Source organism: Phaethon lepturus, unplaced genomic scaffold (assembly GCF_000687285.1).
Source record: "Phaethon lepturus isolate BGI_N335 unplaced genomic scaffold, ASM68728v1 scaffold57849, whole genome shotgun sequence".
NCBI classification, from domain to species: domain Eukaryota; kingdom Metazoa; phylum Chordata; class Aves; order Phaethontiformes; family Phaethontidae; genus Phaethon; species Phaethon lepturus.
Window position 1 is genome coordinate 655 of NW_010562512.1, and position 24,518 is coordinate 25,172.

A 24,518-nucleotide genomic window follows, 5' to 3' on the forward strand; every position below is an offset into this window, starting at 1 on the left:
TTAATTGCTTCAAAGCGATTTCATTAGTTCTAGCTATATCAGTTAATTGCTTCAACTTGATGTGTGAAATTATTCCCAGGAAACGGCCCTCGTCAGATGCCGGAGCGCTATCGCCGATTGCCAGCAGAGGGCAGGGAACGATCAATTTGCCTTGATGGACGCTACCAAGGGCTGATCTGTTGGTACAGACCTCTAATTTCACAGGTGACCTATTTCACCGGCGTAAACAATAGAAATTAGAGGCTATTTTATATTTCAGTATGACTGTGGCATTACACTAAGACCAGTGTAACAGCATCTCGATCAACGTACAGCTTCCAGTGGCAAGAGAAGCTCCCAGAGACCTCCTAGCCAGCTCCTGGGCTTAAAATGTTCAAGTTGAGAAACCGAGTAAGGCAGATGGGTAACTAAAATGTAGTCTACTGTTGTCTAGAAGGGTGGAGAAAAAGTCTGATTTTTTTTTAACATGGATCCTCTCCTAAGGATAAAGCAAGCACTGATTGCTTTCTGGTCATTACCAGAAGCTGAGTTGATGCTCCATTCAGACTCCCATTGGTGCATGTTTCTGCTCTGGAAGTAGCAGAGAGCAGCTCTTTGAACTAACGGGGAGGGGATGGGGGGGGGAAAGGGAGAAGGGAGTCCTGTAACAGGATGTGTTATTTTGGAAAAACTACTCAGACAACACAGGTTTAGGATTCTAAATATGTTCTTGAACTTTTATTCCTCGCAGCAGGTAAGCAGTCGATTAAAAACCTTAGTAGCAAAACCAGACCAAAAATGCAAGTCTCTCGGAAACAAACACGTGCACTTGCACGTCAGACCTACATGCAGAACTACGATTCGCATTTCAACAGTGAATACGCAAGTGACTAATGAGGAGTTTGGGTTGGCAGTGAAGGAACTCCTGCATGTGTAACCAGGGCAAGTGTGCAGCAAACACTGCGCGTCTGTTTAGGTGCAAGCTATTTTGAGCAAAAGGACTAGGGCATGTAGAAAAAGTGAGATGATGCTGCTGATTTTGAAACAGTGTAAGAAGACAAAATCATACTAACGGACAGCTTAATGAAAGCTGTTTGGCACTTCCCAAATGAGGCTGCTTCAGCAATGTGCAATATTAACCTTTCTGTACCTGGATTTGATTTTGTAGACACTTCTTCCTCATGTACACATCTAGTTCAGCAAGCGAATGATATGGAAAATGCTGCTTTTGCTTCCACTAGAACTTAAAAATTCCACTAGTGAATTCTGGAGTGTTAGGGACACTTCATGAGTTAGGCAAAACAAAAGCTGCTGTTTTCTAAGATTTGAAGCCAAAGTGCCAGCAAGGAGCAACTGCCAATTACAGAAACCCAACTGCAACTGGGTTTAGCCAAGGAAAAAAACACATTAAAACTAGAATTTCAAATGCAGTTCTGTACTGTGTCATACAATCCCTCACTCCCCCAAACCCTGCTATAATGGGTACTGTGGATTAGATACCTCATTAAAAAAAAAAAATTAACCACCCCCCCCAACCCCATAAAATAGGAATCAAGAATTTCTTAAATGACAAAACCACCAGTTTTCAGAGGTGCTTCCTCGTATGTGCAACATCGGCTTTTTGTCAATGTATGCCTCTTCTCCAGATTTATAATGTGCAAATCCCATAAATTATAGATTTATTCCAGTCAGATTCACTTACTAGTGCTGAAAAAAATTCACAGTATAAACTGTCAAGACTCTCCATGCTGTGAATGAATGAAAATATATATATATAAAGTGCAATTCATTCTGTTTTGCAGAGTCATACAATGGCTCTGTACTTCAGCATATGTTTACAGCAGATTTTGTAATAGGAAGAAGACCCCCACAACCCCTATTAATCAATGTCATCATTTCATGGCAGATGTCTCTGCTTTACAATAGGCTGCATGAGATTTGCTATGCTGTAAAATCTGAATGAAAGGTTCTTCATTCAGCCCAGTGTCTGACACTTACTGGTCTCCATCACTGACTATTAATATCAAGCATAGTAGATCTGCAATTTTATACCGAAACATGTAGCACAAGACATGCCCGAAATTAGAAAGTTCATTCTGAGCTTTCCAGCTTTTGTGCAGTCACACTCTTGATACTTAAATCCTCTTTCTAATGCTCTAAAGATAAACTCATTGCACTCCTGCCCCCATCTGCTACAGCAGCTCTTGCTCATCGTCTTCAGATCCTGAGGGTCCTTGCCGTACCTCTTCATACCATTTGTTTGTGAGGGTTTTCATCTGTATGCGCCCATGATGCAAGTCCTAGGGCAAAAGCAAACCAGAACAGTTTGCTGCTTAGCTACAACATTACTTGTGGGTTAGAGCAAAAGAGGAAGACTAGTTCCTTCGGAGACAGATAAGACATATTCCTTAGGAAATAATCCACTCCTGGTCCCTAAGCATGCAAAGCAATTCTGTTTCCTACCAGAAAATATTTATCGAGTGTTCAATCAGTAATTATTTCCACGGACGATATTTTTGATGACAGGTATTTTTACCTGTGTTTGCTAGACAGTCCTACTCTGTGGGTTTCAACAGTCCTAATGCTGTCTGGATGGCCTGGCTTGGAACCTCACTCCTCTTCACGTGTTCCCAGGGACAGCAGGAAGCTTGTGGCCTGCTTTGGTGATTCACATACTTATTTTTCTAGCCTTTGGTTGCAATCTGGATGGCAGCCTGTGCTTTTGGCTACCAACTACGAATCAGATGCTTAACTCTGGTTTCTTGATTCCTTTTTGGTTTTGCAAAAAATGCCTTTAGCTTTTGTGGGAAAGTGCTGAAAGCATTCTTTTGAAAAGAAAGGTACAAAACAAGAGGAAAAATAGTATGTTTGTGCAGGCTAGGAAGATGGAATGTGCATACTTTACACAAGATGGTCAACTCTACAGCAAAAATGCTTAATTCTATGGCAAATTGGAAAAACAGTGAATTATACAGCCAAAGAGCCTCAGGTTTCTGAGGCGTGGAGTGAAAATGGCATAGTATTTACACCTCTCTCAGCCATTCAGTGTTAAGTTACATGTTCAGTCAGGTGTCATTTTGCATTTACAGCTTCAAAGTTTTGGCCTCTCGGTGAAGAAGTCTTAAAAGTGAAGGTTGCAATTCTGGTGCAGATTTCCAAGATAAACTGCCATCTGCAGAAAAATCACAGCTCCAGAATTCACAGGTGCATGTACAGTAAAAGGCAGTAACTTTGTGTGATAGCACTTTAAAAACTGCATAAGTGGCACCAGCTTCTTCTAGCAACAGTAGTAACTAGTAACTCCTGATACTCTTCATGATACTCTACAAGATTAAAGGCGAGTTCAATAAATCTATACACCTTTTAAAGTTTAATTGTGGTAGCCCTGAGAGATGCTCATTTAATCCAACCTGCAATTTTACAATGCAGCTTTTCATTACAGCTGCTCTACATATGCACAACTAATATATCAGGAACAGCGAGCCATCTAATGTAAAAGCTGCATGGCTATGCTATGAGCCTTGAAAGGTACACAGTTGAAATGACAACCAACTCTACCACAGTTTCTTTTCTTCAGGAAAACAAGAAAGACTTACTTCTTGTGTCAGTCTTCTGGTGAAGAAAGGATTCAAATACCTGGCATCAAACCACATAAACCCTTTGAGGTCCTGGCGTTTTATGTACTGGGCTTCATATTCCTCCTCGGTGAGTTCTGATAAATGTTCAGATTCTATGGTATTTCCCTAGAAAGATCACAAATATTGGAATAACTTGAAAAATATGGCAGCCATCCCTCCAGCTTGCTTCAGCCCCCTGCTCTATGCTCTCCTTTCTCACTACCAATTCCCGTGCTGGAACAAAATGGAAAGTATCACCCCAGCCTACCATGGCTTATGGCTGTATGAATCTGTCCAGTTGTTGATTCCCAGAGCCACTTAGCTTCCCTTTTCATGCTGAAATGTAAAAGGCTTCAAATGTTCCATATTTTGTATTGTTAGTATTGCTGAGAACAGGTAGCTAATGTGCATGTTTTCTCTTGTGAGCTGGACAATGATTTTATCCAGCAAGCAACACTAATGTCATTGTCTCACTAAAAACAAGCCCTGTATCAGTACACACCCTATCCCTGTGCTCTTCCTATACACACCTCCCTGTGTGGACAGAGTAAGATAAATCTGGAGACTGCAAGGTTTTTGAAACCTCACGCCAAGAGGAGCTGTTTTTCAGATCCTACAGAACAACACCCTGCATGTATTGTTTGATGGTTTGGAGAAAAACAGGCAAATGCTCTGGGATACTTTATGTACTCCAGCCTTTTGCACATGAGGCTTCAGACTGGCTCTTAGTTTTATTCAGTACTCTTGCTTAGCCAGAAATTGCTTTAAAATAAAACCCAGTCAGAGAGGTGCTGTTGTTACCACCTTCTCATGGCCTTTGCTTTGACTTTTTCAAAGTAATTCCCATCTGCCTTTTATGATTAATTCATGACTCACACTGTACTAGCTACTTTCCCTCTGCATATGACTCAATCCTGTATCATCTGCTTTATGCTTTTGCAGGGGTTACTTTAATTTGTATGGATCAATGTATAATTAGATTGAGTTAAGAGACCATTTCTCCTCCCTTTTATCCAAACAGTTATTTTGTGTAAACACTAACCAAGCTCTGTCTTTGGGATATTTAAAAATTATATCGCTTGGCTTTTTCCTACCACCTTGGCTTTTTTCATTGCTTTCATTTTACTTCTTAGTAAAAAATAATGTACTAGTCTTGAAAAATGTAAAAATTTAAAAAAAAATTAAAAAAATCAGTGATCCTCTGAATAGAAAACCTCAACAAACCATCTTCTCTGTCTTGCTAAGATTAATGTCCTTCTTATTCCTCTTGCGTGCTTTGGAGTCCTCAATGTCAATCAGTCTGATGAGGGGCATGGTTCCTCCTCCCAGCAGCAAAATTGTGAACAGTACTATGATAATTGTTGTCGTCCCAATGAGCTGCCGCTTCTCTATTGGTTCCAAGCCCAAATGGAGGCTGAGGGCATAGGGGATTGCACCACGTAAACCTTAGCAGAGAGAACAGTAAATCAATGAAGAGTGAATCAATAGCTACATTTGGTCTTCAGTACCCCAATAACTCAACAGGATTTCTCCATCTTTAAAGATTTCTACAACCCTATACCATGTCCATTTATCTATCATTTGGTTACCATCCTAAAATGACTCGGAGGCTCTTCAGATACTGTTGTTCAAACTGCAAAGTTGCTAGACCTAGAAAGAAAAGTAGACTCTTTGCAGAAAAGCTTTTGTGAGGCTCATTACTGCATAGTCCTCTAGCACGAAGGGGAAAGAGAGCATATCTATTGTACTTGGGTTTGAGAACAGTGCAAATGTTCAGTTGAGTTTTGCTCCACAGATGGGAAACCAGTTCTTCTCAGAGTGGCCCACACAATGAAAAAGATAAAACATTTTTTCCAGTTCTCTGTACTTTGAGCTTTAACTTACCACTAAACCACATGATAAACATCATTTTGGGGGTGATTTTATGATCACGGAAAAAGTTGAGTAGGTAGGAAAGTGGGAAAATATTCACTGCTCTACCGAACAGAACAAGTACCTGAAAAACAGAAATAAAAGCAAAAGACCATTTGATGTGTTACATTCACGCCGGCCCCAGCTGCATCTGGTTTGTACAGGGTAAGGTGAATATGCTCTTTCACTCTCAAGTCTTGCAAGTTAGGTGGGCTACTAAACTAACAAAGAAATTTCTCTGCATAGGTCAATGTGGAATTCAACTTTGTAAACATTTTGTCAGCTTAACTGAAACTAAACCAGACTTGTCACTGAGAGAGACCAGACACTACTTTACTTATAATAAATAAATGAAACCCAAGAGGCGTTCCAGGGAGACCAAGAATTACTTTGGGTAAAAGTTCTCTTCAGTTCAGCTCCTTTAATCATTCCCTTGGTGCAGCAGCTAAGAGGCAATAAGATATTTCTATTGTCTCCCCATGGACCAGTTCCTCAGAGAAAGAGGCCAGAAGCCAAACAAATAGCGTGTAATCTGGTTCCTCAAAACTTCCCTGGGTATGGTTATAAAATGTACAACACACTGAAGCAACATTTTGAGAGAGAAAAAAAAAGTACTATTAATTTAATGGCACACAATTATAAATGCAGTGAAAACTTTAACTCAGAAAAGAAATGTTTTTCACAATGACATTGCTTTTAGGCTCCACCACAAACAGACCTTGATAAGGTAAATATCCTAGGATTAGTCAGCAGGGTCGTTGAAGGGCTGTACTGTTTTCCTTTATGAATCACCCCAAAATTACGCAATTTCATTACACCCGTGAGAGAAATGCTACATAGAAGAAAGTGTCACATCTTAGATATACATTAGATAAGGAAGTGGGGTGTAATGCAGTGAGAGCAGTTCCCCATGCTGATATCACTATGTGTAAATTGTAGGTAACAATTCTTCCCTTGAACCATGGACTAAAATGTGCTAGTATGCGACTGGGAATGGATTCACATTTCTCTCTTTTGACTCTACAAAAGAACATACTTTTCATGTCTATATTAAACAACTAAAATAGCAACAGATGTAGGTAACTCCCATGTGAAACATAATTCAAAGTGCACTACATAAAGCTACGCTGAAATACAGAATAAAAGAAAAATAACTAAGAATGGAGTCAAAGAATTAATATACATTGGAGATGGTTTGAGTAACTTCTTCTTCCGAAGAAGGTGAGCTCAGAGTGTAGATGTGATGTATGGACTAAGTTGCTTTATGTAAACAAACTGCAATGATATATGAGAGAGAAAGACTGAAAAGCTGTAGTCCTGGAGAGATGAAATGGAGCAGAGGTCGATACTAGTTTGCACTGTAGTTTCTACAAACTGCCATTCACAAATTGTTCATATGGAGCTAAAGATATGTAAAAGCTCAGCATTATTTTCTGGTAAAATAACTTCTGGAATAAAGTGGCATGTATAAAAATCTCAACATTTATTTTAATAAATCTAATAGAGTCAAAACAAGCAAGGTTCTCTTCCTTGTTTTTAATAATCTTATACAGAAGGGCTTCAAAATAACAGCAAACTGGAATTCCTTAAAGAAGACTGATGTATTTGCACACCGAAGTGCTGAGAACAAGAAGAATAATTTCATGCTATTAGTGAGAGTTAACTTTGTGCAATATATAAAAATATAAAACTATTTTCATTAAAAAAACCATAAAACAAGTATTCTAAAATATTTTAACCGTAGGTGTTTCCCCCCTCCCCAATACCAAAAATGCATCTAAACAAGTATGGAAGAAAGTAAATACCTACTATGCACCAGATGACAAAGGACATTTCAAACTTGTGAGGAAAACTAAAAATTGACAGGCCAAGAAATGCAAAAACACAGGTTTCTGAAAAAGAGAAATCGCATCTTAAATAAACAATTCTATAAATTTTTTTCTCCTCCTATTATAAGTTACTACATGCAGTACATAAAACAATATTTCCTGACTTTTGAATGCACAAAATAGGCACAAATGCCATTATGTAGAAGCCCAGATTCTTCCACTCTTGCTGTCAGTGGACAGCACCTTGGTCTGTGTATGTAGGCTTTTGTCAGCTGTAAATTTCTAAGTGGTATGAACAAAGCTAGCAAAACCTTGTTCTAAAGACTGAGGAATTTTTTACTTGAAGAATATAGGACAAGCTGCAGAACACAAGCTACAGGAGCAACTACTAATGACTTCTGTAGCTTTGAATCATTCTATATAAAACTGAAATGTAAGACACAATCTCTATATGGCAAGTTGAACACTATTACAAAGTATTCATTAAATTCTTATACATGGCAGCAGCTCATGACTTTCTTTGTAATAAAATACTGTACTGTATGATCTAACAACCTTGTATATGCTAATAACCTCTAGCAGTGATGTTTGCAAATCTGAAATAGTACCACCACTGCACAATGACTACAGTAATGCAAATATTTTATTTCCACAGCACCAACCCATTACCATCAGAGAACTGCAGAGTCAAGATGTTTCGTCAGTTCATTGCTGTCCTAGCAAGGTAGGTTCCTTATCATTAAGGTAGTTAAAAACAGGATGGTTTTGGACAGACAGTAGCAATACATGAGTTACTGCAGCATAAGACACTGTTTGGTCATACTTTGGGTACTAGCTACTTACATTTGCATGTTCAAAACCTGCTGCAAACGTGTACAAAATTGCACAATATCTTCAATAACTCCTTTACAGTGACTTGAATGAATGTGTGCTTTTTCAGCATTTGTAATAGGTTAAGACCAAACCCTGATGAGCTACTGGTGCTCAGGTAGTGAGTGGTTAAGTTTAGTTTGCAGCAAGGCCACGCCCTGACCATGCTCCAAATGCATCTTCCTGCAAAAAATACGGAACACATTCATGCCATCCGCTAAAAACCAGGGATGTAGTTATAATACAGAAGCATGTAATTTCTTCAAAAGTTTGGGTTGTAAAGGAAATGGAAAGGCTATGGGACACTGAGCTGCTTGCACCACTAATTCCAAAAACTTCTCAATTTGTGAAGCTATTGTTTTTGCTAGCACTAGCTTTTTATACCCAAAACCATTTTAAAAAATACTGCTAAAAATCCATCTCCTAAAACTAAAAATAGACCAGAGGAATGTAGGAGTCAGAGATCTCTATTCAGTTATCAGTCTTGTGGCAAACCTTAGAAGGAGCCTGCAGGATGGGGGAGAGAGACTTACTATATGTTTTATCCAGTATGGCAGGAAAGGTGACTTTTGACTGCCTTCCAGCCTCCACTGTTAGGAATTCTTCTCTTAAAGACACGTACCACTGACACACAAATGGCTAGAAGAAAATTTGCACCTCTGCTGTTGCCATCAGAATCACCATTTCAGGCAAATAAAATTTTAAAATATTAATATTAGATATTAATAGTAAGTAGCACCTACCACACATGAAAGCAACAGTTCTCAGTGTCTGCTGCATTAAAATCTGTGTAACTGGAGACAAGTTATGGTGTGTATAGTGAGACATCACGATGCCAGAGAAGAGGATTGCCATGATACCTGTAGATAAAAACGTGGCAGTCAACAGAAGAGTATCTTGCACTCTGCAAATATTTGTGTTGATAGCCCTTACTAATGCAAAAGCTTATGAAACAGCCAATGTTGGTTATCTAATGCAATGGCACTGTAATTCTGTAATATTTTATTATAATTTTATATTAATAAGCAATAAAAATTAGAAATAGGCCATGTGCTGAGACCCTCCAGAATAATCTTCTCACAAGGCAAAACTTGCTTTTACAGCAATACAAATATTTTAGCATATCAGACTGCTTGCTCAGCTTTCTAATTTCATTCTCATACATCTGTGTTGGCCTATACGCACGTACAGAGTAGTTCTGGATGCAAGTGGGCAGAATGGAATGTTTGCGTTAGGATTATACATTTTGATTGTGTCACTACCATGATTATAGGCCACATCTTCATACGTATAAAAAATACAACTCCACTGACATCAGTGAAGGTATGCTGATATACATGGCTACAGATCCACTCCAAAATATTCACATTAGCTCACATGTCCATTTTCAGAAAGTCTGATTTCATACCTGCAGTTCATTTACAAGAAATCTAGTCCTGCTACTACTCCTCATAAACTTGTAACATTCTTATATAGCCCAAGTTGTAGAGCAAATATGTCTTTTAATGAACTTAAAACTTAAAAAACAACCCAAGAAAAAATTAAAAAAAAAGAACCAAGTAGATTTCCTAGCTATTTGAATTATACTAACTGTTGCATCCCTTCCCACTTTCCTTTGAGAAATGAGACAGGAACCTGATTGACTTAAAAAACCCACTTAAATCATCAAAAGTCAGAGACATTGGGCATTCAGCAGAACTGGACTCTGTCTTTGTACCTGATTCTACAGAATGATGGAAGTTCACCTGTAGCCTCTTCTTGTGGCCTTCAGCAAAACTTTTACCAAGTATTCAGAGACATACACAACACTCAGTGGTCTCAGCTGATATCCCCAATGGCACTGAAGGACAGGTAGAAAAACGGCTACAGGGTAGTAGGCTGGACATTATCTAAATTAGCTGATGGGGCTGAGATCTACAGCATGCAGCTGAAATTTTAACTCTGCGTTAGGCAGAGGTAACCAGGGAGAATACTAGCATTTACGTTGGATAATTAATGCTTATGAAAACTGCAATTATCTTTTCTATACTTTTATAACATGAAGTAGAAAGTAAGTGTTTCTTTAAAGTAAGTCCAAGTTAGAAGTAAGAGCACAGTTTAAATGAGAAAACACATAAAAAACCAGAGCCCGTCTTAGACACAAATAATATCTACTCCCTAAATTTATCAAAGAAACTTGAACATACTCATTTTGCTACTCACCTGAGAGTGAGATACCTTCTGCAAGTCCGTAAGGAAGGTAAGCAAAGATAATCATCATCCCAAACTCTAGGGAGGGTGTCTTCCTTAAATCAATGTGCTTTAGCATGTACACATGAAAATGTTATGGAAAAAGTAAGTAAAAAAACAATTCTAAGAAAAAATTAAATCTGTGTCGTTCCATTACAAAACAGTAATTATGCTTAATGTATTTATCTACTGAATAGCTAATAAATTCTACACATTGGCCTTTGACTCAAGTATGGAAAGATTAATCATTTCTTATAAGGAGTGTTTCTTATAGAAGCTACTGCTGGTAGAAGTCTATCAGAATGGACAGACCTAGAGACAGAAAAGATCTGCTACTGATGTACCTATACAATACTGATAACAACATGCCAAATGGTTTGTTTGGTTCTAGAAGGTCCAGTTTAATCTCTGTTCCAAAACTACTGCAGAACCACAGAGAATCATTAAATAGTAAAGGCTTTTCTAAAAATAGTGGAGTGCTATGAAACAGCAAATTAAAAGTAAAATAGCTCTCATTTATGTTTTAACAAAAATAATGTCCTTTTGATATTCAAGATATTTAAAACTTCACATTTGTAGTCATAAACGTGGACATTTGTCAAGGGCCACAAGTTCTGCTTTGAATCTCATGCACAGTTCTGCAGGACAGCTGCCAAGTACAAGTAGATTTTGCCTCAGACATCATTATTTGCCACACTAAACATGCAAGCAATCTTCTCTGTTCAGTCACTATACTTCTAGTTACTCTCAAATGGTATGACAGATTTGCAGTAATATTAACAGTGAGGAACATACCTACAATCACATCCTTGCCTTAACACTTAAAATGCTCCACCTACCACCTATGTTAAAATTCAGAGGATTAGATGCTTGTGACATGGAAGTTCACATTCCTCTTGGGTCATGAACCAGCAACAACCTTCAACTATATTTATCTGCTGGCAACTAGTAAGAGATGTCCTTTGCTGCATTGAAATTTCGCATGCTTAGGGTAAATTTAATGTTTTGAGGCACAAATAACTGCAATAGGGCAAATAGGCCGCTCTTCTCTTTCTCTTAGTATCATTTAGATATCAGTGAAAGAAGTGTTGAACATCCGTCTCCCTCTTTTATTGTGATGTATGGAATAATTTAAAAGTTTGTGGAATCAGGCTAATGAACCAAGAGAGGAAATATGTCTATATTTAATCAAACATTCTGTTCTTGTTATTTACAAACAAGCGCTTAACAGTATGTCCCAGATGACATGAATAACTGGTGTACAAGTCTAGCAAAAAGTTTACCTACAGTGAAGTCAGTGTTAGCATTAAACAAGCTCTGAAAATTAAGGTAGGTGTCTGGGTTACAACAAACATCCTTCCTTATCTTAGCAGAGAAGCTTCTGGGTTATTTAGCAACCAATTCACGGAAGTGGAAGAGGCAAAATAGAACTCAACATAAATCCAAATAGAACAGTATCTGAATTCAGCTGCCTGAATATGATACATAGGGACAAATGAGCTGGTCTGACTGAAAAGCCCTCGGGAAAAGCAGCTTTTTTTTTTTCTTTTTAATTAACTGTTTTATGTATGTGAAAAAGGAGCCATATGCTTGGCTCAGTGGATCAGTACTGAAATGTAATTAATATATTTTGAATTTACAAAACAATTACCATATTTTATAACACTCCAATGCACGTAATATAAGGTACTATACAGCATTTCAGACCTTAATTATGTTCATAAAAATTTGATGCAACTTTCTAATACACACCCATGCACACTAACATAAAAACCAAATGAGCATGAGAAAATCCTCAGCCAGCAAAATAATGTCTAATAAGAAATATCCCCTAAGAAACGCTGGAGAAGACGGGAAATAAAAATAATGTTAGAATGTTGAAGTTCACCTATTTATACATGTGTATCACCAAAATTAAAAAAGGATATTAATGCAGAAATAAGACCAGTAAGTGTGCCAAGTGCTGCAGAGCCAAAGAACATCTTAAGAAAGTATCCCAACGCCTGTAGAAAGGTTTGCCATCCACTTACATCTGACATATTTTCTCTTGTCAAACCTTCTGCTGTGCTAGATATAATAAAAAAATAGATAAAAAGAAACAGTTATACATTTTAAGCCTGGATCCAAAAATACCAAACGTCTTTTGAGAAAACAACAAAAAAGACTTCCATTTCTTTGTTGCTACCACTCTTAAAAGGCTTTTACTATGATATATACAACAGGAGGAATGTCAAAAGATGTTAAATCAAGTTTTAGTGTAATCCCCAAAGGGAAACCCAATTCTGCTAAAAAATCTGGAAATCCAGCATTGCTCTTGTGAAGAATCCCGAGAATGGCGTAAATAGGCTATGACAACACCCAGTATTACAAAACAAATTTCAAACTTTGAAAAGGAAAAGGAAACACATTTTGCAGTGGTAAAAACTCAGGGCATGAAAAAGAGATGGATCATGTGATCCTCAGAGAAGAACAAATGAACAGGAAGACTTCTCATCAAATATTTAGGTGTGGATGAGAGACAAGAAGGTCACTGAAGAAGAGCAAAGAAGCTCTTAGGAGGAAAGGGGAGAAATGTCTTTGAATTTCAGGAACGTACTTCACAGAATTCCATGCAAAGAAGACATGGATTGTAACTAGTGTTCCTTTTGAATGTTGTTAGCCTTCATGATCTTCCGTAAAAGAACCATGACTGTATTAAAAGCAATTAGTTCATTGAAAAATGACTTCAACTTCACTACCACCTTAGTACATCTACTCCTATACATTCATAGTCACATCTAACTGACTTCAGCAATAACATGAAAATATATCTCTATTTTTTTTAGCCCCAAAGAATTATCATGGGTAAAGGATAAGGATATTGGACATTCTTCTTTCCTGTGATAGCCCCAACATAAATATAACTATTGCATGGATATTGATGCATCCCCCTCGCAACTGAAGTCTGACTCTGGGTATAAGCCAGAATATAGCATACAGTATACAGAATCTATAGTATATGTATTCTGTATAGTATACAGAATATAATACAGGAGACGCAGCTGCATATTTGGCAAGGTAAATATTTTCGTGCAAGCCTGAAAGAACACATGTTGGTTTTCTGTTGTCAGGACGCTCAGATGGAAAGACAGCTGGTAAACATATGGATTTAGAAAGCAATCGATTATCTGGGGTCAATGAGATAAGGCACTGAGGTAGTGGTAATAAGACATCCATTTACTGGCTTTTGCCTATGCAGTTTATGTTATGGATTGCTTTTAACAGAGAAAGATCATACAAAATTCAGCTTTACACCAGAAATACGTGATTTGTTCCAAATGGACATGGAAGAATTACTGTATATCTGAATAACTAATTAACAGAAAATAATGTGGTTGCTGTTTCCAAAAAGACGTGTAGTTCAAATGCACTTACTTGGTCAAGACAATAGAGACTGCATCATTGAGAATGCTTTCTCCAAAAACCAACATGTTAAGTACAGGATCCACATTGAGGGCATTGAAAATGGCAATAGTAGCCACAGGGTCAACTGCAGATATTAAAGAGCCGAAGGCAAAACTGGGAGAACACAAAACATAAAAAAGAAAACTACATGAAAGAAAAATATGTACCTAGTAAACTTACATGAATAACTAGTAACAGAGCTGTTATGTGTTATAATTTGTACACAGTGAAAAGTTATGCTCTCTTCCCATTCATAAGAACTTGAAGTGAAAAAAGGGAAGGTTTTGTTTTTCATTCACTGATATACCAAAGAGGAAAGTTGTCCAGCTGGAAGAGATGTTCGAGAAATACCTATCTCCCAGCTAACAACAACAGTATCAATGTCTTACTCCCACTAAGTAAGAAAAAATCAAAGGAATGGGAAACCAAACAACTTTACAGACACAGCCCAAACCATGTACCATACATGCTGTCTTTTAAGAGACATCATTTTGTCTTTTAAGAGATTTGGACAAGGAAGTTATGCCCTTATCATATATATTAATAATACCAACTAATCAAAGTCTACATATTTTAACTTTCAACATTGGTTAAAATACAGAGTATCTTCCCTGTCTAGAAAAATCACTGAGCACAGAATACTGTTTGGAAATAAGGGTGTAATAAATAGGGTTTAGAAGTATTTGATCTATTTATTAGTTTCATACATCATGTTGAATCTTAGCAATCTAAACAATAACCAGAAGAGCTGTCCAGCTACAGTGCATTTCCCATGTACAGTTATCTTGAAGAATACTTCATTTCATATACTGCTCCATTTCCCCAAGAGCTTACCTGTCTGTCATGTTGAGTTTATAAATTACATCAGCCTGAAAAAATAGGTAAAACATAAAAAAAAAAAAAAAAAAAATCACAATCAACTGTGTTTTTCTGCTGGTTTTAAAAATGAAACTATTAATCAAATCCTAAGTTCATTATCATGAAAAAAATCCCAGTAGTGATGTCACCCAGTCTAACATTGCCCTCCAACAGTGATCTACTGCTACAATTCTGATCACCCAAAATCAGGGAAGATCAGATGAAACTGGAACAGATACAGGTGAGTAGAGTAACTAAAACATTCAAAGGAATGGAAATCTGACAGCCAAAGAGGAAAGTAGGGATTGTTTGGCATATCAGAATGAAGCCTGAAAGAAAAAAATAATTATCTATATCTAATCAACGGGGAAACATCAAAGCAGAGAAGTGAAAAAAAAATATTGACAGAACAACAAATAAGTTTAATACTGGAAATTAGAAGACAACTCTAGAGAATATAGGTTTTGTAACAGCCTTCCAATAGGAAGATTGAGCAAGTAAAAAAAGTAAACCTCAACTTAAGTCTTAATTGCTTTTAACATGGAGCATGCTATATCTATGGGAGCAGTTATATAACATTGCCTCTGTGCTAGCAGAGAACTGGACTTTGTGACCCAGGAATTCACTTTCACTGTGTTTGTCTGCTCTTGAAAAATGGACTTTCAAAGAGCAAGCTGGATAAACTTAAGTGCTTCAAAGCAGTTATTCTTACCTGGCCCAGGAAATAAATTCCTCCACCTACAATGAAAGCTGATATTGCAGTGCCAAATACAGAAAAGAGAGTGATGGAACCGATGTTCTGAAAAAAATTACCCTGGAACACAATAATAAAGTAAGTAAATTAGTGAAAATGATCTGAGGGAAAACTCATGTTTGGATTTGCACCTAAATTAGATTCTGATTCACAACTGGGTTTCCAATAATAAAGCTTCATTAGCTTGCTTTCAGGTACCCCAGGACATATATCCCCACCATCTGCCTAAAGAGCCTGCTCTCTTGAGGACAACAGCAAATCCCTCCGATACCCCGGACAGGATGTCAGTCTGGTACCCTAACAACAAACCAATCCTCAGGCGAACAGCTGGATATTCACCTGTACTTTGGCACATTCCCCACCTGAAAGAACTGTAAATTAATCTATCTGTTGTACACAGGGCATGTGAAAAAGGCTTGCAAGCATCCCAGTTGCTAGTCCATTTCTTAGGTTGTGATTTTGTATGAAAAAATCTTCAGTGTTGATAGCAATTCATAATAATACTATCGCGTACTGCTCCCTCCCTCTCCTGCTCAAGTAGAAAGGCAGCACACATGGAAGACCAGAAACACTTCAGCCATGACTAGCGCTGTGAGAAACGTGCATGGAAACAGACTCCCAAGAAAAGGATGAAAACCCTTGTAAACATTTTCCTCCTCTTTAGCTATGAAGTGACTCCACCATTCTCACTTCTCATTCTACTTCTTCCCATTTTGCTTCCTTCACATCAGCCTTGTACAGCTCCGATGAGGTAAGAAACCTCTCTAACCAAGGAAAACAACCTCTGCGCAGTACCTAACACCTTGCCAACATTCAGTTGACAGTAACAAGCTACATTCCCTGCATTCCGGGTTGAAGAGACTTAAATTTTGCATTCTCAATTCCCTGATGATTAATATGATGGAATTTAATGCAATTATTCTAAACTTCATGAAGATAACTAAAAGCAGCATGTGCTCCACACAAGACCTCAACATGTAAAACGAGTGTCTGGCAGGGACTCACCTTGTGCAATGAATATCCAGATTCAAATATAATAGGTGGAAGCAAAAGCAGAAAAAACATATTTGGACGAAACATTTCTTCTTCCTGCAAAACAAAAATGAAGTATAATATAATATAATATAATAATTATTGAAATAACATCAAATCTTCCAAAAGGGAATTTATTGAGAAAAAATACAAAAACATTGGAAAATGAAAATGGCATTAATCCTTCTCCCTTCTTATCACAAAATAAAAGACTGAAGAATAGTAAACTACGCCAGGGTTTTTTTATCCAGTGATAGAAATCTAGGTGTTACTTATGTTAAATTACTGTCTCCAAATAAGCTGCACAGAAAACAGGTTATTTATGGCAAAGGGAAGTCTTTCTGTTTCCACAAAAAGAAGTATTCCCATTTTATGTCACAGTCTCAAAATCTGCAAGGGCTGTCAAGGAACGGTGACTTGGCTACTGGTTTGAATGTAATCTACGTTAACTGTGACCAAATACAGTTTCATAGAAAACGCGTCACTTGACAAGAAGAAATCAGATCATCATCTTAGTATACTAAGTGAACAGGCTCAAGATATATACCACTGTTAAGAGTCTGAGGCTTGATTCTTCTTGGCAAGTGTAATTCATGCCTGTAATGTAACGGTACTATACTGATGGTTTCTTTTACCATCAGAATGATATACATGAAACCTACCATGAAATAAGATGTTCTTTTTTTGGTGACCTTACTCTCTGTCACCTTCACCTATCTCATCACTTGGCTAAAACTGCTTTATTGAGTTGTACTCGCAAACTGGCACCCTGTTTTTTTCTGCTGGAAGACTATGCAGAGAAGGCAAATTAATCATGGCTGAATGTGCCTCTCCCTCTTTAGCCTCTAGGCTCCCTCCTGGTCCCCACAGTTCTGAATACAGCAAAACTTGTCACCTTTGTAAGCAACAATTAATTTGTTTAAATCCAGGTTAAACAGCTGATTGACTGTTCTGTTAAAATACCAGCTTTCAAAAAAGTAGTACTCATCTCTTTAAAGTCTCATTCCTGTCTGTACCAGTGATAATCATCTTAAAGGATTTGGGGGACTTAGAAAATAAAACTCATCCTTTATACTGAAATGCTCTAGTCCATTATCCTGTATGCACAATTCCGCGTGTCGATGCCTAACACCACCTAGTTTCTGTCAATACAGTAACTGTGCTAGAACAAAAAACCCACACACCTGACTAATTACACTGTTTAAAAGCCTATGAAAGCAGAGCTGGACAAGGAGGCAAGAAATAATGAAAAGGAAGGACTGCATGTGTGCTGCACTGAAGCAGAGACCAGGAAAGTAAAATATGAGGACTGTAATTATCAGCCATGCTAGCCAGCAAGAATCACCAGTAAGTACAAGGTCCACTGAAGACTTAGTAAGGCATAATTGCAAGAAATTACATTATAAAGTTCTTAGGGCAGGGATATGATCCAAGATTTTCTTTGTACATGGATATAGCCTGCAGTTAAATAGGCTATTTTTTCCATATTAAACAGAAATCTTTCAGTAAATTTAAAAACATCTAAAAACATTTTATAAAGTACATAATAACTATTGATTAGAACATTACAAATCTGAAGTTATGATGGCCTATGTTAAAACCTAAGCTTTAATACAGTGAAAGTAAATTAAATAAGCAAATAATAATGTGATATCTGTGACTCTTTACCTTTGCTGATAATGTCAGCAACTGGATGCGGCATCCCCAGTGTCTCCCAAATGTGACAAATGCTCACCAGAAATAACTATGTAATTCACTAGCTATGATCAATATTTCTTGTGCTTATAGAATCAGTGCTCAAATCAGAGCACATTTTAAGCTTTGTTTTTATTTCTTACATACATGGTCCTCTTCAGATTATTCTATTTAACAGATAAGTAGCTATTTTAAAATGCTGATTTTGTGGGTGTTTAACTGACTTTCAATTTTAAGTCAAATCCAGCTGACACAAAACAGGAATACAAAAACCCACTAACTAGTGCACCACCCACCGTTTCTAGTAAGTACATATGTAAGAATGAAAGATCACACGACTCTTGAACTACGTAATTGCTTAAATGAACGTACACAGAATTAGTATAGTTAGTTGATAAAAAAAGAAGTATAATATTTAGTTAAAAAGCTACATCTGATTGAAAAATCTATGCATTTTTATGTATGTCAACTAAGGAGAAAAAAATTCTTCCTTTAAGGAAATAACTGACAAAAAATATTAAGCTGCTAGCTAGGACTAAAATTCCCTACTCAGACCAAGATTTTCACCCTCCTAATATAAATCCTGTTTAAAACTGGAAATCCAAATGCCTGTGACTTCAATCACTTCATTGATCTAAACCTAATAAACTGGTTGATCCTATGAACCAAAATAACAATGCAAATACCACGCGATTTTAAATTAAAGCAGGAATAGTGAAGACTTCATTGCTTTCATGTGGATAAACCGTAGAAGGCAAAGTAGACTTCACCTCTTGGAGACTTTTCTGCCAGGATTCCCCCTCACGACGGAAGCCTCTGTAATTCCACACATGCACAGGTAAGACCTCACAGTATCACACGCTAATTCAGGTTGGAGAGAACCTCTGGAGGTGTCTGATCCAAGCCCCTGCTTAAAGCAGGGCCAACTGAGAGCAACTTCAGCTGCTCAAGGCTTAACCCAGCCAAGTTTTTAATATCTTTGTGGATGGAGATTCCTACAATCTCTCTGGTCACATGTTCCTATGTTTGGTTACCATCACTGTTAATGTTTTCTTCCTAATATCTAAGTCTGTAAAGCACAGGACACCAGGACAAGGTCAACCTTCTGCACAGCAGCTTTGCCTGTATTTTCTTCTGGAAATAAAGCTCAAATCACCTTCCCATTGTCTCAGCCAGCACGAAAAATGCTGCTGCTTCAAGCACACTGGTTTCGGCAGTCTTTCCACAAGAAGCAATGGAGTACCCAAGAAACATGCCATGCTGAATGGATTGCTTTGTGAACTGTCTGTTCTTAGCACCGCAATTTGTTGCAGTTTTAAGTACAAGTAAATAACATGACTTTTAGCCCAGCTATTCTGAAGAAGTGCTCCTTTTTACCTCTGTGAAATCTATGTTAACATCTTCAGGTAAAACATGTGACTTTACAACCTATCAAAACACATTTTTTTCTATGAAAACACCTACAAAACAAACTCCAAAAGGAGGAAGAGGACTAAATACAGTCAAAAAGTATACAAGACAAATAACTGAATAACTATATTTTTAACTGTTAACTGATGCCAAAGATGCCCAGTACCTTCTTCTACCATATATCTAATAGGAACAGATTTGGTACCATAAAAAGGATTACTCAGGGAAAAAAATAGTGTGTAGAAAATGTTCAGCACTGGTTGTATTATTATTTAAAAACGCCAAACTTTGGCATCAAGTATAATGTACATAAGTTTTGGAAATGACATCTAAAGAAACTAATATTACAAACAGACTTATTTGAAACATTTAAGGAATGTTCTAGAATTAAAAACAAATTTCTGCAAATATACCTTCCAGTTGGCCAGCTTTTGAGCTTCTATGATTTTTATAAAAGCTCCCATAAGGATACCTAGGAGAGAATGAGATAACATTCTGAAATTTTCACAAAACACATCATTGTTTCCATTAACCGTTACCGACTCTCAGACAACAAAGTTTTACAAGTGAAAACAAGGCAAAACATAAACAGCAAGTCTCTCATTCCTAAATCACAAAAACGCAAAGTGGTTTTGGGTCTGATATATGACACTTTCCAAAATGTTACATAACTACATAGCTTCCCCACACAAAAGATTGTCACTTGGGATACCTAAATACTGAACACGCATCTTGAGAGTGCTGTGTTCATTGGTTCATAAACGTAACAGGTTTAACTACTCAAAAATGCTTCTCATCTAAGCTGCATTCAAATAAAATTATGCCTTTCTTGCTAAAGAATCAGGAAGTTATGAGTTAGATATCTGGGTGATAGCACAAAATTTTCATGTCACTTCAATGCTACTTGCAGTGTTAACACAGCTTAACCGAAACCAGCCTTCTCCACAGAAGTGAATTTTGTCTCAATGAAATCATAGCACTTAACTGGCAATGAAGTAGGCAGCAAGTTCTGATCAGGGTGGAGACACTGTCAGAACTAATTCCCAAATGAATTACACATCTTTTAAGTAATGTAGAAATACTGATTTGAGTATAAAAGAATTTTATCAAGGGTGCTGCAAACTCAATGGTTAAAGGTTATTGTGCTCCTTCCTCCTATAGATCTTCAAACAGGTAATACAGAAAACTCCAATCTAACAAGATTTCTTCTGGAAGTCATGAAGGTAATTCATGAACTGTCATTAATTGCTTTCAAGGAGTTATGAAGAATTTGTCGTTAGTCTGATTCCAGATTGGAATGTTTTATTTACAGAATGGAGACTTCATAGTCAAACACTGGGATGTAGAAGTGATATACACTGAATGAAAGGTAAAAAGTGGCTGAGAAGCTTAAAGTATGCTTTTTTGTAACTCATGTGTTTTTAATCTCTCATGATGTAGCTATCAAAAGAGTCTTACAAATAGCATCACATGGATTACTCCTGATGGATGTGTCATACACACAAAGCCATGAGGCTTAAGCCTTCTTTTATACAAAAATATGTGAAAGCATTGGTCCCAGAGGACAGAAATAATTGTTCCATGAAATGGTTTATATGGAAAGGAAGAGCAAAACATTAATGAAGGAACATCAAAGGTCTGCTATCCTTTGAAGGAGGACAGAATGCAGATACAGCTACTCCCATGCCATATAAATACAGGTCTTGGTACCAAGTCAGGCTTTCAATTCTGGAATGGAAGCTGTGTTCAGAAGCCAAGGACTAGAACATTTCTTATTTTTGCAGAGCAGCAACATTGTCTTCTACTGGTACAGGCAGTACTTGTATCACTTAACAAGAAGTTTATGTGGGGAAAAAAACAAACCACAACAACCAGAGCCTATACATCTGCAGGCACAGTTTTCAGGAAGTGCACTTCCTGAACAAACTTTCAGTATTTTATGAATTAGTACTGAGAGCTCTCACGTAAAACTATGTTTAGAGGAGATTTAAAAGAAAAGAGAATCCCTTAACTCAATTCTGCTGAAGTGGAAGGGCTCCAGCACAACTGTGAAATTGGACCCCTGTGAGTAGGCCAACCATGGCCTGTGGGCTACAAGCTGGGGATCCCTATCCTATGAGCTCAAGAGGCTTAAGTAAAAGGCCAGTCTCAATCTCTTTTTTAGAGGAAGAGCTAATCACAAACTGACCCTAACAACAGTGTCACGGACAGACAAGGTCCTTTCATGATATCAAAAGTTAAATGAACAACAATATAAATGTAAGGCAACACCAGACGTTAAGGGAAAAGGATGAGCCTGAATCATACAACTTACACCTTTTTATAATAAAAGTTACTTCTAGCTGCATATTACACACAACAGTACTACTAAACTAAGATTATGCTAGGCAAACTCATGAAAGAGAGCTGCACAAAATAATGCATTACCAAGAGGGTTTAACAGCAGCAGAATCAAACTTTGATGCTGTTTTTTAAAACCTGTCCCACACATCTTTACAAATTACTCTTCTTTTATTACTAGATTAATGAAAGCAGTTTTTGTTCAGCTGGTTCCATCTATTAAATCAGGCAGATCAGTTTTGTCAATGGGATAATTGGAAAGGTAAGTCTGTAAGAGTTAATCTAAGCCTCATTCTTTTGAAAATGTTACAGGAATTCTCTTATTACAACCAACCGTTATTTTTCCTGAAAACATGTTAAAACTCAGTAACAAATCAAAAAGAAAAACTTTTCTGGTAACTATTTTTACCAACAAAATTCCAGCAACTTTTAAGGATGAATATCAAAATCCAGCCTTAGAGAATGCACTCCTGCCCTGTCCACCAGGGGAGTAACATGCCCTAGAAATTGTAGAACAGAAGCTTCTGAGCAGCTTTGACAATGGGAGCAAAAACAGTTGTGAAAATCATACTTAACTTCTCTGCTGCCATTTTTATTACCCTTCAATAACTGCCTGAGAACATTTGCTTAATTTACAAGTCAAAATAGGACACACCTCACTTCTGGCACTGCTAGCAAAACTGGATACTTGAAACTCAAGCTGTACTCTTGCAGCTGTGTAGATCATTACCAGTAACAGAGGTTCACTGACTGGCCATTAGCTGGCAATTCCACTGATTATACAGATGCCACGTCCTGTCAACAGAGCTGACAGTAGTTTAAATATGATGGAGTCAAACTAAATAAATAAGGCTTAAGTGACACAGGACATCTGCTACTGTGTATAACACGCTTTTGACTTAGTGGAATTGCATTTGCTGGTATCATCTCATCTGGTTTGGAAGATAGACTACAGCAATGCTGTGGTTCACACCTGAAACCGAGCTGTGCACGTTTCCTATCTGGAAATACAAAAGATGCACTACTGCTCTTTCTTACCCATCTTGAATAGCAGTGACAGCCCCAGCAAGAAAACTTACCAGTTTCATGAACAAGCTTTTGTTGGGACTGACAGGAGCACAGAACATACCAGCGCAGCTAAAATCCTTGTCCTGTGGCTGAGATGCCAAGAAAAGAAACAGAAAGAGCGGAACGTCTGTGCCTCTGCTGCTCTCTGCAAAGCTCAGCAGGAGCAACGACGCAAGTTTGCCTAACACCTCAGCTCAGCACTGCCCAGTAGTCGCCTTAGGGCAGAACATAAGGAATGATAGTAAAGACAATCCAAAACTAGGCAAGCAAGAGCCAATATACTGCTGCATTTTAAATTGGAAATTATGCTTAGATTTAGTCTAGCTATTTAATAACAATAGTAACTAACCTGATTAGAAGCCAAATTAACACCTTTCACCTGGATTTTTGTGTACAAAGAGGAAGGATACTGAAGGGATAATAAAGTCCTTTTGGAACCTTTCAAGACACTGGAAGACATACCACACAAGACAACTGTCCACGGCCGCCATGTAAGAAGGGAAGGAAAGAGAAATGTGTCAATAGTGAATCAAACACTGCATCGTTTCTATGGGGATGACAAAGTAAGTCAGGATGATCTGCAGCAGCTCTCATCTTTCCATGTCACATAAACGCACAAAAGTCTGATGGATGCTGCTCCTATAAAGATGAGGTGTGCGTGCAATGCCCAGGAAATCCATGCCAGCACTATGACAGATTTTTACAGGTCTATTTGCGTTTCAGCTGCACAGAAATATCAACACTCAAATAGGGCCTTGAAAGTGAATGTCTCTTCAAGCTTCAACACTTTCTACTGTGCTAGCAATGTGATGTGGTCTGCATCAAATACAGTTATCTAAAAATTCAGGGTGTCACGCCTGCAGGAAAATATGTTTTTCTTTCTGTTAAGTAACAGCTCTAAAATATTCTCAGTCTAGCACCCAAGATGCAAGAAGATTCCTGTTTTCCAGAAAGCATAAGGTACTGACAAGCACCAGAAAGCTTATTTCCTCCCATTGAGAAACTGTGTGAAAATGCAGTAAAGAAATACGAGAGAAGGTACCAGAGAGTACAAGCAGGAAAAGCCCAAGACAAAGACAAAAATCTACCTGCTCAACAAGTATTACACTCCTCCATGCTACCTTAGAATTACAACCAAGCACCTTTGTCTTTTTGTTGTATTTTTAGAATGCCTGTCAGTGAAAGTGTCACCCATAATAGAAGCAAAAATACCACATATTCTTGTAAACAAGTTACAGAGACAGCTGAAAAACTGTTGCTAGTATTAGTTAGACCAGGCTCTTTAAACATTATACTAGACGATACGTAGAGAAAATAATAAATGTATTTGGCCTGATTTCCTCCTCATTTACACATTTGGAAGTCAGGAGCAACGGCACACAAATAAATGAAATTATCCTAACATAAAACTACAGGCTTAGGAATACTCCAAATTTAATTCAAATTAAGTAGGTACTTGATCTTCATTAAGAGTGGCATTCC

General features: G+C 37.5%; 1 protein-coding gene across 1 annotated transcript in view; it reads right to left on the reverse strand.

Annotated features, from left to right (window-relative positions):
* Positions 1 to 1,646: 1,646 nt before the first annotated feature.
* The window catches only part of SLC9A8 (solute carrier family 9, subfamily A (NHE8, cation proton antiporter 8), member 8), a gene marked incomplete at its 5' end in the record, with an annotated part of 28,213 nt that continues 5,341 nt past the window's right edge, over positions 1,647 to 24,518 (reverse strand). The window contains 13 exons of the mRNA XM_010294269.1: positions 1,647 to 2,279; positions 3,576 to 3,722; positions 4,821 to 5,041; positions 5,481 to 5,592; positions 7,317 to 7,399; positions 8,950 to 9,066; positions 10,409 to 10,514; positions 12,364 to 12,502; positions 13,850 to 13,993; positions 14,714 to 14,748; positions 15,450 to 15,551; positions 16,497 to 16,580; positions 20,042 to 20,100. Of these exons, the coding sequence (XP_010292571.1) occupies positions 2,172 to 2,279; positions 3,576 to 3,722; positions 4,821 to 5,041; positions 5,481 to 5,592; positions 7,317 to 7,399; positions 8,950 to 9,066; positions 10,409 to 10,514; positions 12,364 to 12,502; positions 13,850 to 13,993; positions 14,714 to 14,748; positions 15,450 to 15,551; positions 16,497 to 16,580; positions 20,042 to 20,100 (1,457 nt within the window). The remainder of the gene's footprint in view (positions 2,280 to 3,575; positions 3,723 to 4,820; positions 5,042 to 5,480; positions 5,593 to 7,316; positions 7,400 to 8,949; positions 9,067 to 10,408; positions 10,515 to 12,363; positions 12,503 to 13,849; positions 13,994 to 14,713; positions 14,749 to 15,449; positions 15,552 to 16,496; positions 16,581 to 20,041; positions 20,101 to 24,518) is intronic.